The sequence below is a fragment of the Ctenocephalides felis genome, unplaced genomic scaffold (assembly GCF_003426905.1).
Source record: "Ctenocephalides felis isolate EL2017-DRISC unplaced genomic scaffold, ASM342690v1 CF-g0.4_SCAFFOLD_01492, whole genome shotgun sequence".
Lineage (NCBI taxonomy): Eukaryota > Metazoa > Arthropoda > Insecta > Siphonaptera > Pulicidae > Ctenocephalides > Ctenocephalides felis.
In genome coordinates, this window is record NW_020537646.1 from 44,727,598 (window position 1) to 44,742,005 (window position 14,408).

Sequence of the window (14,408 nt, forward strand, 5' to 3'; positions counted from 1 at the left end):
TTTCTATTTGACATATTTTAAACAAGTCTGGTTTAGTCACCTGCTCATACTGAAAATGTATGTATCTGAAGACCACTTTCTTTATTATTGCCAATCTTATTTAATCTATCAAAAATTTTACTAATTCATGAACATCCATATACATATAGTTAACCACAATACTGCTCTTTTACTCATAAAGAACTTTACATTTGATGATGTTCAATTTTGATTCGTTTGGAACCAAGAGAAAATGATATCTAGGTAATACGAGTATATATCGTCTTACTTCACTATTAAATATATATTAATTCTGCTATTGAATATATAATTTATTTAATTGGCGATTTGCGTTTTCAAAGTTCAGGCATGTATAATATTGACCGTGTTTACGTATTTGAGTATAATTTCATAGATAACAAAATATGTTTATTGTAATAATTACATATAAAGTCCACAAACAAAAAGTTGTCAGTATTATATATTGGGTGTTCGAAATTTGTTTCTCAATGTAGTTCTTACCCCTTAAATGTCATTCAGGCAAAAAAGGCCAGGAAACTAAAGAAATTGTAAGATTTTAATAATTATGCAGAAGAATTACTAGATCAGGTATTAAGTCATTTTTTGAATTTTACTCACTTTTTTGTAGTTTGACCCCTAATTTTGACTTCAGATTCGAAGTTTAAGGATAAAAACTACATTGGAAAACATCTGTCGCACACCAAAAACAGACAACTTTTTTTCTGGACCTGTGTTATTAGAATTTTCTTAAATGCCAACAAAAAATATTTTTGTTAAAATGAATTTGTAGATATGGATTGCATAAGGTGCGAATCATAATTCAACATCATTTCAATAACAAACACCAACATCAATATAAAACTTTAAAATGGAAGACCTATCTCGAATGCTTTTATCAGAGCAGTTCCAGAATCATAAACTCCTATAACACAAAACAGCATTCCTAAGAATATTACAAAGTAATCATATGCAATAGTTCCCCTATCTAATGTATGCCCCTTGAGTTTCAAGTGAAAATAGCAAGGCCAAATGAAACTTAACATGGTTCCTGTAAAACTTCCTATGAATCCCATAAGAATTGAGAAATGAGGAATGAAAATTGCCATGAGTATGGTGAATACTATGACCCCAACGCGCCATGCGAGACCCCAGACTTTTAACTCACCGTCGAGTGCCCATATTGTAGGAAATATCGTTTTCGGTTTTCCGCGGAAAAATGCTCGTTCCAGCAATTCGCAGGCGGCGTAATATGGAAGAGGGTAACTGAGCACCGCTTTGATAACAAGGCAGAAGTTTACCAGACCTTTGAAACCAGCTGAATGCAAATTGTTTGTAATAACCTGAAAATGAAATAAATATGTTAAAAATTTAGTATCTTAATTATCTAATTTATTGAATTTATCTAATTGATTATTTGTTAGGATATATTTATTTTTCCTAACATATTGTTGAATGCACTACTAGGTGGATGTTGACATTAATTGATTGAAAAGTCGATATATCTTATATATAAACTTCTCGTGTCACAAAGTTCTTTCCCGTACTCTTCCGAAACGGCTTTACCGATTATTTTATATGCGTATTCAGTACACCTGAAAATCGGTAACTATCTATTTTTCATACCCCTAAGTAATAAGCGATGTTCACCCTTATTATTTTTTTTGTAATTTTTGGACCAATTTTTTGTTTTTATTTTATTATAATGTGGCAACTACATACAATCCAAAATTTTTACTTTTTTATCACCGTATTTTAGCAGTTCAATCCTTTTTTATACGGTCTTCAGACACTGAATATTTTTGACATATAATTTTAATTCAGATTTTTGAGCTTGAAGAAAAAGCTTAAATTCTTCTTTAATATACAATTTATTATTATTAAAGTTTGTCCAATTGTAATACTTTTTTTAATTTTTGGGTCAACTTCTTTTCTTTTAATTTTGTTAATGCGGAATTGACAAACTATATACAATTACTATTTACTATTTACTATTTACTTCTACTAGTTATATTAATCAAGGTTTGTCCACCCCTAACATTATTTTTAAATTCCTTGACTTATTTTAATTTTCTATAATTTGAAATTGAAATATACATAGAATTCTTTTTATTTCGAAAAACTACTTACTTTTATCAAAGGTTGTTCACCTCTATTTTTTAAATTTTCGAATCAATTTTCTTTTAGTTTTAATTTGACATCATTTTAATTAAGATTTTTTTGAGACGATGAAAATTTTTAAAGGTCATTTTAAACAAAATTTATTTTAATTGAGGGTTGTCCAACCCAAATATTTTTTTTAATTATGAGGTAAATTTTTTATTGTATTTTTTATGCGGAATTGAAAAATACGTACAATTCTTTTTACGTCAAAATACTATTTATTTTTAACAAGGGTTGCCCACCCCCAATATTTTTTCAAATTTTAGGACTAAATGTAATATAAATATGTAATAAAAATGGGTCAAATAATGTTCGAGCCTCACAAATTTTATTTACCCATCTCCCTCTACCTATATACTGAACTCCCTCTGATCTGTAATAAAATAATTTCCTACCCTACTCTAGGTACTAAGATAGTTATAAGAAATTATCCATTCTGTACGCATAACTTGAACCGTGAACATCAAACAAATAATTACTATCAATAACTAACCAACTTATTTAACTTACATATTTTTAAAGGTCTGATATAGCCATTCTAATGATAAATTATATCTGGTCCTTCGAGGTAATTAAGTGTCTGTGCGTAGTGATTTTTAATTGACTTTTTAATAAACATTGCGCCGGGCGCTTACAAATAATTAACTTGTTCAATAAAATTATCAGTTATAATTTATTTGGAGTGTTTATTCATAATAATTCAATTCTTGGTTACTCTTATTTCACACAATTTTATCACTCACCTGTTGTGTATCGTTTTGAAATGTCAAAAAGCAAATGTATCCAAATAGCGACTTAAATGCAGCTGCTGCAATATGCGACCAATTTAACATCCAATCGAAACGGCTCCGATCTTCCATATTTCCTTCCAAAGTTGGCAAGAAAATTTGCGACGTATATGAAAATACAATTACGCCCAAACTTATTGGAAAATTCTCCATATCTATTGACCATTTCACTTTTGACCAGCCCCAGTCTGATATTTCAAGAAGGCAATATCCGACAATTATCGCATTGATGAACAAATGAGACATGGTGCACCTGCAAAAAATACCAGAACAAGTTTTGAATTATTTCTAGAAGTAGTTTAATATATGCAAAATAAAAATGGATGTTGTTCATCATGCATTTGATATTATCTAAATCTAATTAATCAAACAAATTTTACAGTTGCAAATTATACTGACAGTTGAATAAGTTTTTATCCTCTATTTCATGATGTCCTGAACACATCAATATTCGCAATAAAAAATATCTATTTTTTGGTTCTTTTCGACCACATTTTATTTCATTTTTTATATATCAAAATATTTATCAAATTATCACAGTTTATTAAAATTAATTGGTAATTAAGTGATAAATATTATGTTAATCGCATAGTCATTTCATCACTTCCCGAAATATGTAATCCTCAGAAGCTATAATTCTATATCAAAACTTGAAAGTGAAGTAATTTAACTGCATTTGTGTAGCACTTTTATAAATATTTAGAAGGACATGTCCATTTTTTATGTTTTTTATGTTTGAAGTGTAAATTAATACATTAAAAATATTATTCTAAATACAAGTTGAACACATGCTCATTTAATTATTTCTCTTAATTCTCCAATAACTTTCTGTAAAAGTATTCCAATATATACCTACTTATTTATTCATTTTTAAACTATTGAAATGATTAATTAAAAAAATAAGCTTGGGAATTCATTCAATAAATAATCGTTGAAAAATAACTGTTATAATTTTTTGCCAATATCTTGAGAATAAATTCAATGAATAAGCGTTGGAAAATAAACTGTTATAATTTTTTGTAATTCAGTGCTAATTTATTGCTCCAGTGCTGACATTGCTTTTCACCTTCAAAATTTTTTTAAACCCTCAATTTTTACAATTTCTTAGATGTCATTAATAATAAATAATATATCGAGAAAAACTAACTTTTTGCAATGTCATTGGTATAATCTATTTTATAATTTCTTCTTTGTTACGATTTATTTATTATAATTTTATTTCTTACATTATCAAAATGTTCTATATTTTTTCAAAACAAAATTGGCAGGGTAGAGTTGCTTGAAAAACTAACAAAGTTAAGAATTATTTAACAACAATATTTGAAAGTAGAGAAAAAATAATGTATAACCAGCCATCATTCTGATTCTTACGAAGTCGTTATCGGGGCATAAAAGACATTGCTTTAAAATCAATAACAAAACTACATATTTTATTTCGTTGTTAGTTTTTTTAATATAATTTTAATTTGTAAATTTCAAGTTAGATTCAATAGTTATTTATATAGTCTTTATAAAAGCTTAATCGTGGGTGGGGTAAGTAGGGCCCTCTAAACCGTTACCTTGGCAAAAGTGTAAACAATAAAAATTAGAATAAAGTAAAAATAGTAAGTTAAGTTAAAAACAACAATTTCACAAGAGATAAATTGAATAAACATTTATCCCTACGCTGCTGATGATTTTTTTGACGAAATACCAGATCAAGTTTATGTACAGTATTATCTCAGTAAAAAAAATTGCCTATAAAATCTATATTTTGCATAGGTTAAATAATATAGCTATTATGTTGTAAAATCCCTTTGAAATTAAAAAAAAATATTGGACCTCTTTACCCCGTGGCCGTCCCATTTTCTCCCTCTTATAGGGTAAAAAGTGAGTGAGGTGGGAAATTTTTGAAACACAGCAAAATAAAACACATTTCTACAATGTTGAATTATCTGGGAGTTTTACTGAACATAGTCAGTTAGTTGTTTGTTTGATATGTATTATTATTGGTTTGGTTTTCGCAACGTAATTGCACAAACTCAAATTGGACCTTCGTGCCCCGCCCTAACTTACTATATAATAATTCTTTTGTGATATATTTTGTAACTTATGTTTTTTAAATAAATATTTTTTTGATTTAGATTAATCTGTAATGTACTACATTAATACATCTATGAAGTATTATATATGTATAATATTGTTACCACCTGTTGCCTTCATATTTAAAAAAAAAATAAAATAAAAAAATATTTTTTGATGTGTATTTAGGGAAATTTGTTGACAGTACTTAATTAAAATTTCTAAAATATCTTGACTTGATAATTTTTGTTTCTTACCAGAATGATAAAACGCTAACATGATGCAAAGATTTCAAAAATCCTAGTGGAATCAAAAAGATTCCAATGAGCATCATCCACGATCTCGTGTCCACGGCACCATCAGGAAATGTTCCTATCATCAAATCACCACAAACCACAACGTACAAAATGCAAGTCATCAGCAGTTCGATAATTTGGGCTATGTTTACCGCCCTTGCTCCATAACTGAAATAGAAAAGATAAATATTAATAACAATCCATATTATGTGTCATAAATACTTGATATTTATCCTTTATATGGATTTACTTACGTCGGCCCGAAGCAAGTTTTCGCTATGGCCACGTAGGAGTCCCTCACTCGAACCGGAGCACCGGTGTCGGGGTCCGGTTCGTAAAGGCATTGGACTAAAACCTTGCCGGTATAACAACATATGTAGGCAATTCCTGTCATAGCAACTATAGCCCAATAACCTCCTCGAAGAACAGCAAATGGTAGTGATACGATGAACATTCCCTAAAATAATTACCAGTTTCGTATTATTAACTTCCCGTAGGGTAAATTATTGTAATCGCAAAAAATTAAAATGAAAATCTTTGCATGTCTATACGTTTTAAGGGCTTCTGAACATTTTGGCGTATCTTAGAAAAAATCGATCTATGTGTGTGTTTGTATACAATTTATTGTCCACGATTTCGAGTGCACGAATCAACCGATTTGAATGCTTCAAAAAATATTAGATTCCTATTAAAAGGAGGACGTGCTGATCAGTGCAAAGGCAGATTCATCCGTTTTGAAGATATGGCGCATAAAGTACCAACAATGATAATTCAGTTTTTGAGATAATAGAGCGCTCGATTTGATTGATTCAACAAATATTTTACTTATATTGACGAAATAAAGATTTTAACAAATTTTTTGGGAAGGCAGGTCCAGCGGTTTTGGTAATACAGTAAAAAAAAATTATATTTGGCTCAAAAATGATTAGACATGTGCACATCAAATTATCCGATATTTTATAGAGATTTTAAAAATGAGTACTAATTTTGGTACATTTTTTTTGGGTTTCGTACCAAAACTTTTAATTTTTTTTCTAAACTTATACGGTTCAAATAAATTTTTAAATTTTCAGATTTTTGTTTATTTCGAAATTTTCAAAAATGCACAAAGTCTTATACTTCAAATATAACTTTCCACTTTACAATTCAGTTTACAAATGTATGAATTTCATATGCGTTATTCTAATCGTAATAAATATATCCCCAGATGAATTAATTCGGATCTCTTGTTAATGTAAACATTCTTAAGAATTTTATGCGATAAGATCGTCGCTATATAATATATGAGCGATAAAATATTTAGTATTTATAATTATGTATTTCAAAATATTTAAAACAATTGTTATTAATCACTTATCAATATTTATTAATTGCTGTTTTTTCCTCGAGTGTTTAATTCTGGTACAGGAACTTTCAGCAATTTGCCTTAAGGCACAATGCCATGCACCACTAGTCTTATACATAAATCTTCTGTACGTATGAATACTTTTGATCTCATCCCAGACGGTTCACTTTCGATAAAATGTTTTGTCAGCTTGTCAGTAGACATCACAACATAGAGAACTTTTTTTCAAATATAATATTCTTACTAACAGTGAATTTATCTAATAGTAAGTAAAAAAAATATTTGTAGTAAGTAAAAAATGTATGTATAATAAATCTTTGACTTGCGGATTAGTAGGTTATTTATATCATTTAGAATATATTATATCAAGGGCGAGCAACCTTTTTAACCCACGGGCCAATTTAAATTTTCAAATTTTTTGGCGGGCCGCACTTTAATTTATATATATATATATATATATATATATATATATATATTTATATATATATACTAGCTGACCCGGCGAACGTTTAGCTACTGATAATATTTTTAGAAAATCATTAGTATAAGAAATGACTAACTAATCCCGAATGCATAAATTTTATTACGTTTAATAAATATAATTTTACCCACTGCAAACGCTAAAATACTAATAAATATTGGATAATTTACCCACTGCAACGCTAAAATACTAACATGCATAATTATGTTATACTCTGAAAAAATTCTAGTTTTCTCTCAAAAACAGTTTTATTTCCTAATTTTAAAATTAAATTTCTAATTTTGTTGCTCCTTTTGTGAGACATTCAAGAACTATGTACTTCTTATGGACATCGAGAAATATTTGTACAATGTCATAAGCTTGCAAATCAGTTAGTTTTATCGGAGGTAACCATTTCGTTGCCATTTTTAAAATGTTGCAGCGGATAGAGCGAATAAATTTAAGCTTTTTTATAAGATCAGAAAAATCTTGATCGAATATCAATTAAAAACGTTCACAAAAAAGGCGATAATAGTTAATTGATTCGTTACCGAGCTATATAAAAAATGATTAGACTACTAAAATGTTTATTATAAAAAAATAAAAATTTGGGTTGTCTGTAGTTTTCCATTTCGCATTAAAATTTTAAAATAAAGAACAAAATTTTAGAAAATTGTTACGGCCATACAAGCCATGATGAAAATAAATTGTTTTTTTTTTTAAATAAAATTTAAGCTTTTTCATAAACTCTGATAAAAGTCTGATCTAAAATTAAGTCAAAAGATTTATTGACTGAGCGCGGAAATAATATAATTGCAACAAAATTACAAAATTGCCACAAGAAAAGAACAAAAATATAAAATTGAACAAAGTATATATTTTATATAATTGCGAGTGTATATTATGAGTTTTTATTAATAGTAATACAAAATGAAAACAAATAATATTTAAAAGAAAAACAATTTTACTTGAAAACTTTAATAAAAAAATTGGCACTGCTTTTATTTTTAGATTTTGTTCTTTATTTTAATTTTTTTAATACGAAATGCAACGCGTATGCAGCTTTGATATGTTTTACTCAGCTTTGATAGGTGGTGATTTTTTATAAATTTTATGGTTGAAATTAACACAGGTCTACAAAAAAGAGTTTGTCTGGATTGGCTGTGTGACATATGATTACTAATGTACCTTTTACCGCTGATGATAATCTATAGTCAAAATTGGAGCACAAAATATTGAAAAACATTTAAAAACTAGCATAATCTTCAATATAGATTTTTTCTGAATGAATTAATTATTATCTAGCGACTTTTCTTTTTTGGACCTATGTGATTGTTCGCGCACATACGTACAAAAAAAGAATTTATCATAATTTGATTTGCATTTTTTTTTCAAAAGCGAAAATTTCTCAGGGCTGACATAAAATTTATAAAAAAATTTGATGTTTACTGAAAAAATGCATTTTTTAAATCTATATTATTTTGCATGTTAAATGGCGAAGGAAACATTTACATGAAAACATCTGTCTTGTTAGCTTTGCTATTTGGAATCACAATTAAAATTTGTTCGCATTTTCTTATTTTGAATATGAAAAGTGAAACACAAGATTCTGCAAAAAATATTATTCTTAATTACCAAAATGCCAAAAAGACTATTATTATTATTTCATATCCAAAAAAAATTGTAATTCGCCATTTGAGTCGTATACTCCATAAGCATTGCATCATTGAGCTGACATACTTCAGTATTGAAAATCGACATATCCACGATCTAAATTGCTAGGAATTCTTTAAATTTACGATGATTTAATCCTCGCGACTTTATAAGATTTACATATTTAATTATTTTAAATTTAAAAATGCGTTGTTGCTATGTTCTCGGACAAGTTCTCAATTTTTCTTGCAATATTGAAGCTTGTTAAACTAATATTTAAATAAATTAATATTTATTTTATCAGAAAAAGCTATTTCTTCGAACAACAGTTTTCACCAGAGTTTGACTGCCGACAAAATTAGCCTTTACAGCCGTATTTGATAAAATATTTAGAAAAATAATCTGCTGTTGAGAAATGCTTGGCGTTGCTCATCCTTGTATTATATAATCTATTTCTTTAATTGGTTTTTCTTTCTGTTATTTTTTATTTTTGTCAATTTGGTAATAAAGGCCTTGATAAAACGTATAAAATGTTTAATGTAAGATAAATTAAATTTTTTAATAAAATAAAACAAATAATTCACAACTAATTCGACGAAAGAATTGCTAGTTACAATATCCGTATTCTGCAAGATTTAGTGAATTGCAGAGCTTTTCTCTGTATAAATTTTGTGTGTATTTGTTTTTGTCTGTACAAATCAGAGTTTTGTCTTTATAAATTATAAAATATACCAATTTTTTCCATGCTGATTTTCGGTTTAAAGGTCATTCTTTTACAAACCGGACACTAATTAACTTTGACATTTTAGAATTGTCTGAAAATTTGTTTACAGATACTATTCATAAAATCATTTGACACGTATTTCAGGATTTTGCTGAAAAAAATTTTTTTACGTAAATATTTACGATTGAAATATGGATTTTTTGCTCAATTTCTATGAACATCATCTGCGGTAAATGAATTATCTCCGGATGTGCTGATCCGATCAGTATTATTTTTTTTTATTACACTCATATTGAAGTGAACTTTGTAATGATTAAAAATTTTTTATTTGTTTTTGCAATTTTCTTAACAATAACAACCCTTAAATATTTACAAAGGTTTTACTCGGCCTTTACCCGAATTGAATCGATCCAAAAAAAAAACATATATTTTCTTTTTTTCTCTGCAAAAAAATTCTTTTTACAATTTGTTGGAGACTTTGTTACATCGAAAGATATTAAATATTTTCAAGCGCGAGCCGCGCTTTTCACGCCGTGGACCTCAAAGACTTGTACTCATTTTTCACTTTCGAATGACAATCTTATTGTTTTTCGGTTGAAAAATATTTTATAATTTCGCTTCTGGCGGAAAATGAACATATAGTCGAAAAAAAACATTAGGGGAGAGCGGAGCTTAAAAGTTTGTGGGTAAAAAGATCCACTACCAATATCTCAAAAACAAGTAAAGTTAGAAATTTTTTAACAACAATATTTGAATGTAGAGGAATATTTAAGTTGGCTTCAACCCTTTCTGATAATAATCTCTATTAAAGCTTACATGTGGGTGGGGTAAACAGAGTCAACCACACTTTCATACTGGCCTAGGTGTAAATAATAAGGACCAATGTCAAATGATTTTATGAATAGTATCTGTAAACAAATTTTCAGACAATTCTAAAATGTCAAGGTTAATTAGTGTCCGGTTTGTAAAAGAATGACCCTTAAGCTAAAATCCATTTGAAAAATCTATAGTTTTAAATGGATGTTTTAAATTTGGATGTATACCAATTTTAGTACTCTTTTTTATAATAAATATTGATTAACTTCGAATATAGAACATGATAAACGCGAAGCATTTTAATTTGTATAATATAACTTCATTGTCTTCGACATCAACTTTGCTGAGGGACCATATATGTTGCATTTGCATCTAGTGTTAAAGTTCTCAAGTGAAAATTAAGATACTTATAATAGATAATATAAAGAACAATTTCAAATTACCTGTATAGCGTTAGTGACATTCCACGCAGCCTGATATTCGTTGATTTTTACACCTGGCCGTCCACCGCCTTCGCCTTCAAATCCTCCTTCAGAGTCACTAAATGATGCACCACTGGCTGAACTCATTTGCCTATAGTAAAATGTAAATATGATGATATTTGAATATTCTGATTAATTTATTTGCTCATATATCATAACGTTTGTCAGTCATAAATTCAACTCTTTGTCTACGAGAAAGTTTTCCGCAGGTGTGTCACTGCTGTACAAGCCACAAAGCAGTTCAAGTATATGTTACACAGCATATTTTGGATAGAATTAGCTGAATAAAAAAGTTACTATGACTCTTAAATTATGAAATTATGAGATATGTAATTCATTAACAATGTTGCTCAATAAATACTCAATATTTATTTTTGAGTTTTTGACAAATTATACCCTAAAATTGATAATAAGTACCTTTGGGTTCTGAGACCTCCAGACTGTTGATATCCATGAGAGAAACTTTCTTCTGCCATTCCTGCATTTTCGGACATGTCTTCATATCCACCGTTTTGTGCCATAGTGGACAATTCACAACTTTCATCTAAAATAAATAAAATTTCGATTAAAAATATGAATGTTTTAAAACTTCTATTGGTATTTATTCTTCTTTTTATGTGAAAATTATGTCATCGTATTTGTTTCATATTGTTTTTCTTTGAATTAGGTTTTTTATGTTCAAGGCATAGAAAATCAAGTATAAATGATTCATATCAAGGTTATTATTTAAATGGGCAAAAATCTAGTTGTCAATTAATTTTGATTGATACATTACTTTTCAATTTCAATTACAATAACTTCTTTCTTTTTCATTATAAGTTAATAAAGGGTCATGATTTGAATATAAATGTTTTTTTCATTTGAAGACGGCGTCTGTTTGAAATATCCACACCGATATGTTTTTAATTTAGGGATTGAAAAATTTTAAACATTTCTGTCTCGTATTTGCTGTAATTATCTAATAATTAAACATTTTGAAATGCACAAAAACTTAAAAATAAATATCATGCAGCATTTCTAAGTGTGCTGAGAGTTGAAGAGAAAGATATTTCTATAAAATATCTTCCGAATCGTTGAACCTGTCTTCCCAAAAACTTAACTAAGTCTTCATTTCGACAATACAAGTAATATGTTTTTGAATAATTCAAATCTGATGTCCCACTCACTTAAACATTGAATTAAGATTTTTGGTACTTTTTGCTCCGTATCAAACGACTGAACCTGTCTAGGCCAAAAACTAATCAGCCCGTCTGCCTATCAATAGGAATCGATTTTTTTCTTAAACATCTAAATCGGTTAATCTGTGCTTTTCAAATTGTCAACAAATATCTGTATCCGGACATACATACATACTACACACACACGCAAAATGTTCAGAAAGCTTTGAAATTTAAAAAATATAAAAATATAACTTATGGTAAGTGCAATGTAATTAATTAAGTTAATGTTGAAATTACTTAAGATTAACAATACGTCTTAAAAACAAATAAACAACGTATATTTAAAAATTATATTAAGGTTTTGTAAACTAAGATCACGTCCAACACGTTAACAGTGCTAACAATGAAAGAAAATATACTAGTGACGTCATGAGAATTAAGGTCATGGCTGGTTATACATCTTTTTCCCTCTACTTTCAAATATTGTCGTTAACAAATCCCTAACATTACTTGTTTTTGAGATTTGGTGATCTGTCCACCAGCGGACCTTTAAGCCTCGCTCTACCTCATACTAAAATGCTGGTCAATGAAGTTTTTCTATATCTTTAAGTTAAAAAATACATAGAAATAAAATAGAAAAATTTTATAATTAAAATATTTTATTACCATTGTCAAAATTTGCAAATCGCACATTCTGTGGCGGCCTTGGTGGTGGAGGTCTTCCTGGTGGTTCACTATATTCTCCTCTTGATCTATCTGGCATTTGTTGCTGGACAGTTTGCCAGGCCACGTTCAAAGCATTTTTTAAAGGCGGAACACGGAGAGGTATTTTATTCAAAAGCGACGAAGCCATGGTTGTTTACTCGAAATAGATTGAAATAAAGATTTTGATTTTCAACTGATTTTTATTCGTGGATATTGTATTTTGTAGTAAAAACTTTATATCACTTAGAATTACTACGTTTCTCTACCGGTAGCAAAGCTCAACTTCTCCTCGCTCACAATTTTTAAAAACAATTTGTTTAGTTAATTTTTTTGTACTATTTATAATATTATTTATTAACACTTGTTATTTTGGAAGACTTATTGACACTTTTTTGCTTATATCTACATTGGTTTACAATTCTATATTGGAAGACTTTGTTTTATATAACATATTTTGTAAATTATTATATTAATCTATATTTTTATAAGTTTTACTTTTTGGAAGACCTATATTTTTATATGTAATCTATTTTAATGGAAGCCCTTATAAATAAATTAATTTACAGCAATCACATTTCAATATAGTATTTGATATAGTTTTAACATTTACATTTTTAGTATTATTATTTTTTATCGAGTTTTCTTCATGATTTTTGATATATATTTGCACAAGAACTAGGATAATCCTTTATCACAATTTTTGCACATTATATAACTATTGAACACTTGAAGATAATACAGGATACAGATTATCGCCCCAAAACTGTGCGTTGTATTAAAAATTCGAGAAGAAACTCATTTTAAAGTAAACTGAAACGATTGATTGAAACTATCATTTGATTTATTTTATAAATAATCTTAAAAATAAAATAAAGTGGAAGCTTTTGCTACCGGTGAAGCTCGCTTATAGATCTTTTAGCCTCGCGTACGACCGTCAATGAGAAGCTACGCAGTGGCGGCGCGATGATATTGGCATGTTTAAAATAATCTTCAAAACAGAAATGTATTTACATATTGAAAAAAATGGCATACTTCATTCGATAATTTCTTGACTTTTTGTCAACATTTTCTCAAAGCTTTAGAACAATTTAAACGCATTACATTTAAATTTAAAAGCCATTAGGTATAACTCGATAAGGACTAGCGTTGGTCGGTTTGCGCAAAGATCGGCCAAGCATGTTTCTTTGTAATTAGAAAATTATTAAACTTTTTGTCAGCATTTGAGCAAAAAATCTTGCTCTATTTTAAAAAAATTAAAACATCACAAAATATTTCAATTGGAAATTGCATTGCTTTTCTCTTGAAAATGATAGATCGGACCGTCTGTTCATAATTAAATGGTAAAACTAGTGGGGTACATGGCATCGTGCCTTAAGGCAAATTGCTGAAACTTTCCGTACCGTAATTAAAAATCTTTGGTACAAAAGAATTCACACAAAATGTGTACACATTATTAAAATCTCTATAAAATATCTGATAATTTGATATGCATATGTCCAATAAACATTTTTGACCGCCAAATGACATTTTTTTAACTTATTTTTATTGAGAGTCTATAACCGCTGGACCTGCCTTCCCAAAAATTTAATCAGTTCTTCATCTTGTCATTACAAATAAAATGTTTTCTGCATTATTAAAATAGGACGCTCCATTCTCTTAAAAACTGAGCTACCGTTTTTGGCACATTTTGCCCCGTATCTTCGGAACGGCTAGACCTGCCTTCGCCAAAAACTAATCAGCACGTTTCTTTATCGATAC

General features: G+C 28.5%; 1 protein-coding gene across 1 annotated transcript; it reads right to left on the minus strand.

Annotated features, from left to right (window-relative positions):
• Positions 1 to 863: 863 nt before the first annotated feature.
• On the minus strand, positions 864 to 12,798 carry LOC113371284 (vesicular inhibitory amino acid transporter). Its single transcript, XM_026611917.1, has 7 exons — positions 12,612 to 12,798; positions 11,203 to 11,329; positions 10,747 to 10,876; positions 5,573 to 5,762; positions 5,267 to 5,393; positions 2,904 to 3,201; positions 864 to 1,340 (listed from the first exon to the last, which is right to left on the minus strand). The coding sequence occupies exons 1-7, from the start codon at positions 12,796 to 12,798 to the stop codon at positions 864 to 866; spliced, it is 1,536 nt and encodes a 511-aa protein (XP_026467702.1).
• Between the last annotated feature and the right edge of the window lie 1,610 nt (positions 12,799 to 14,408).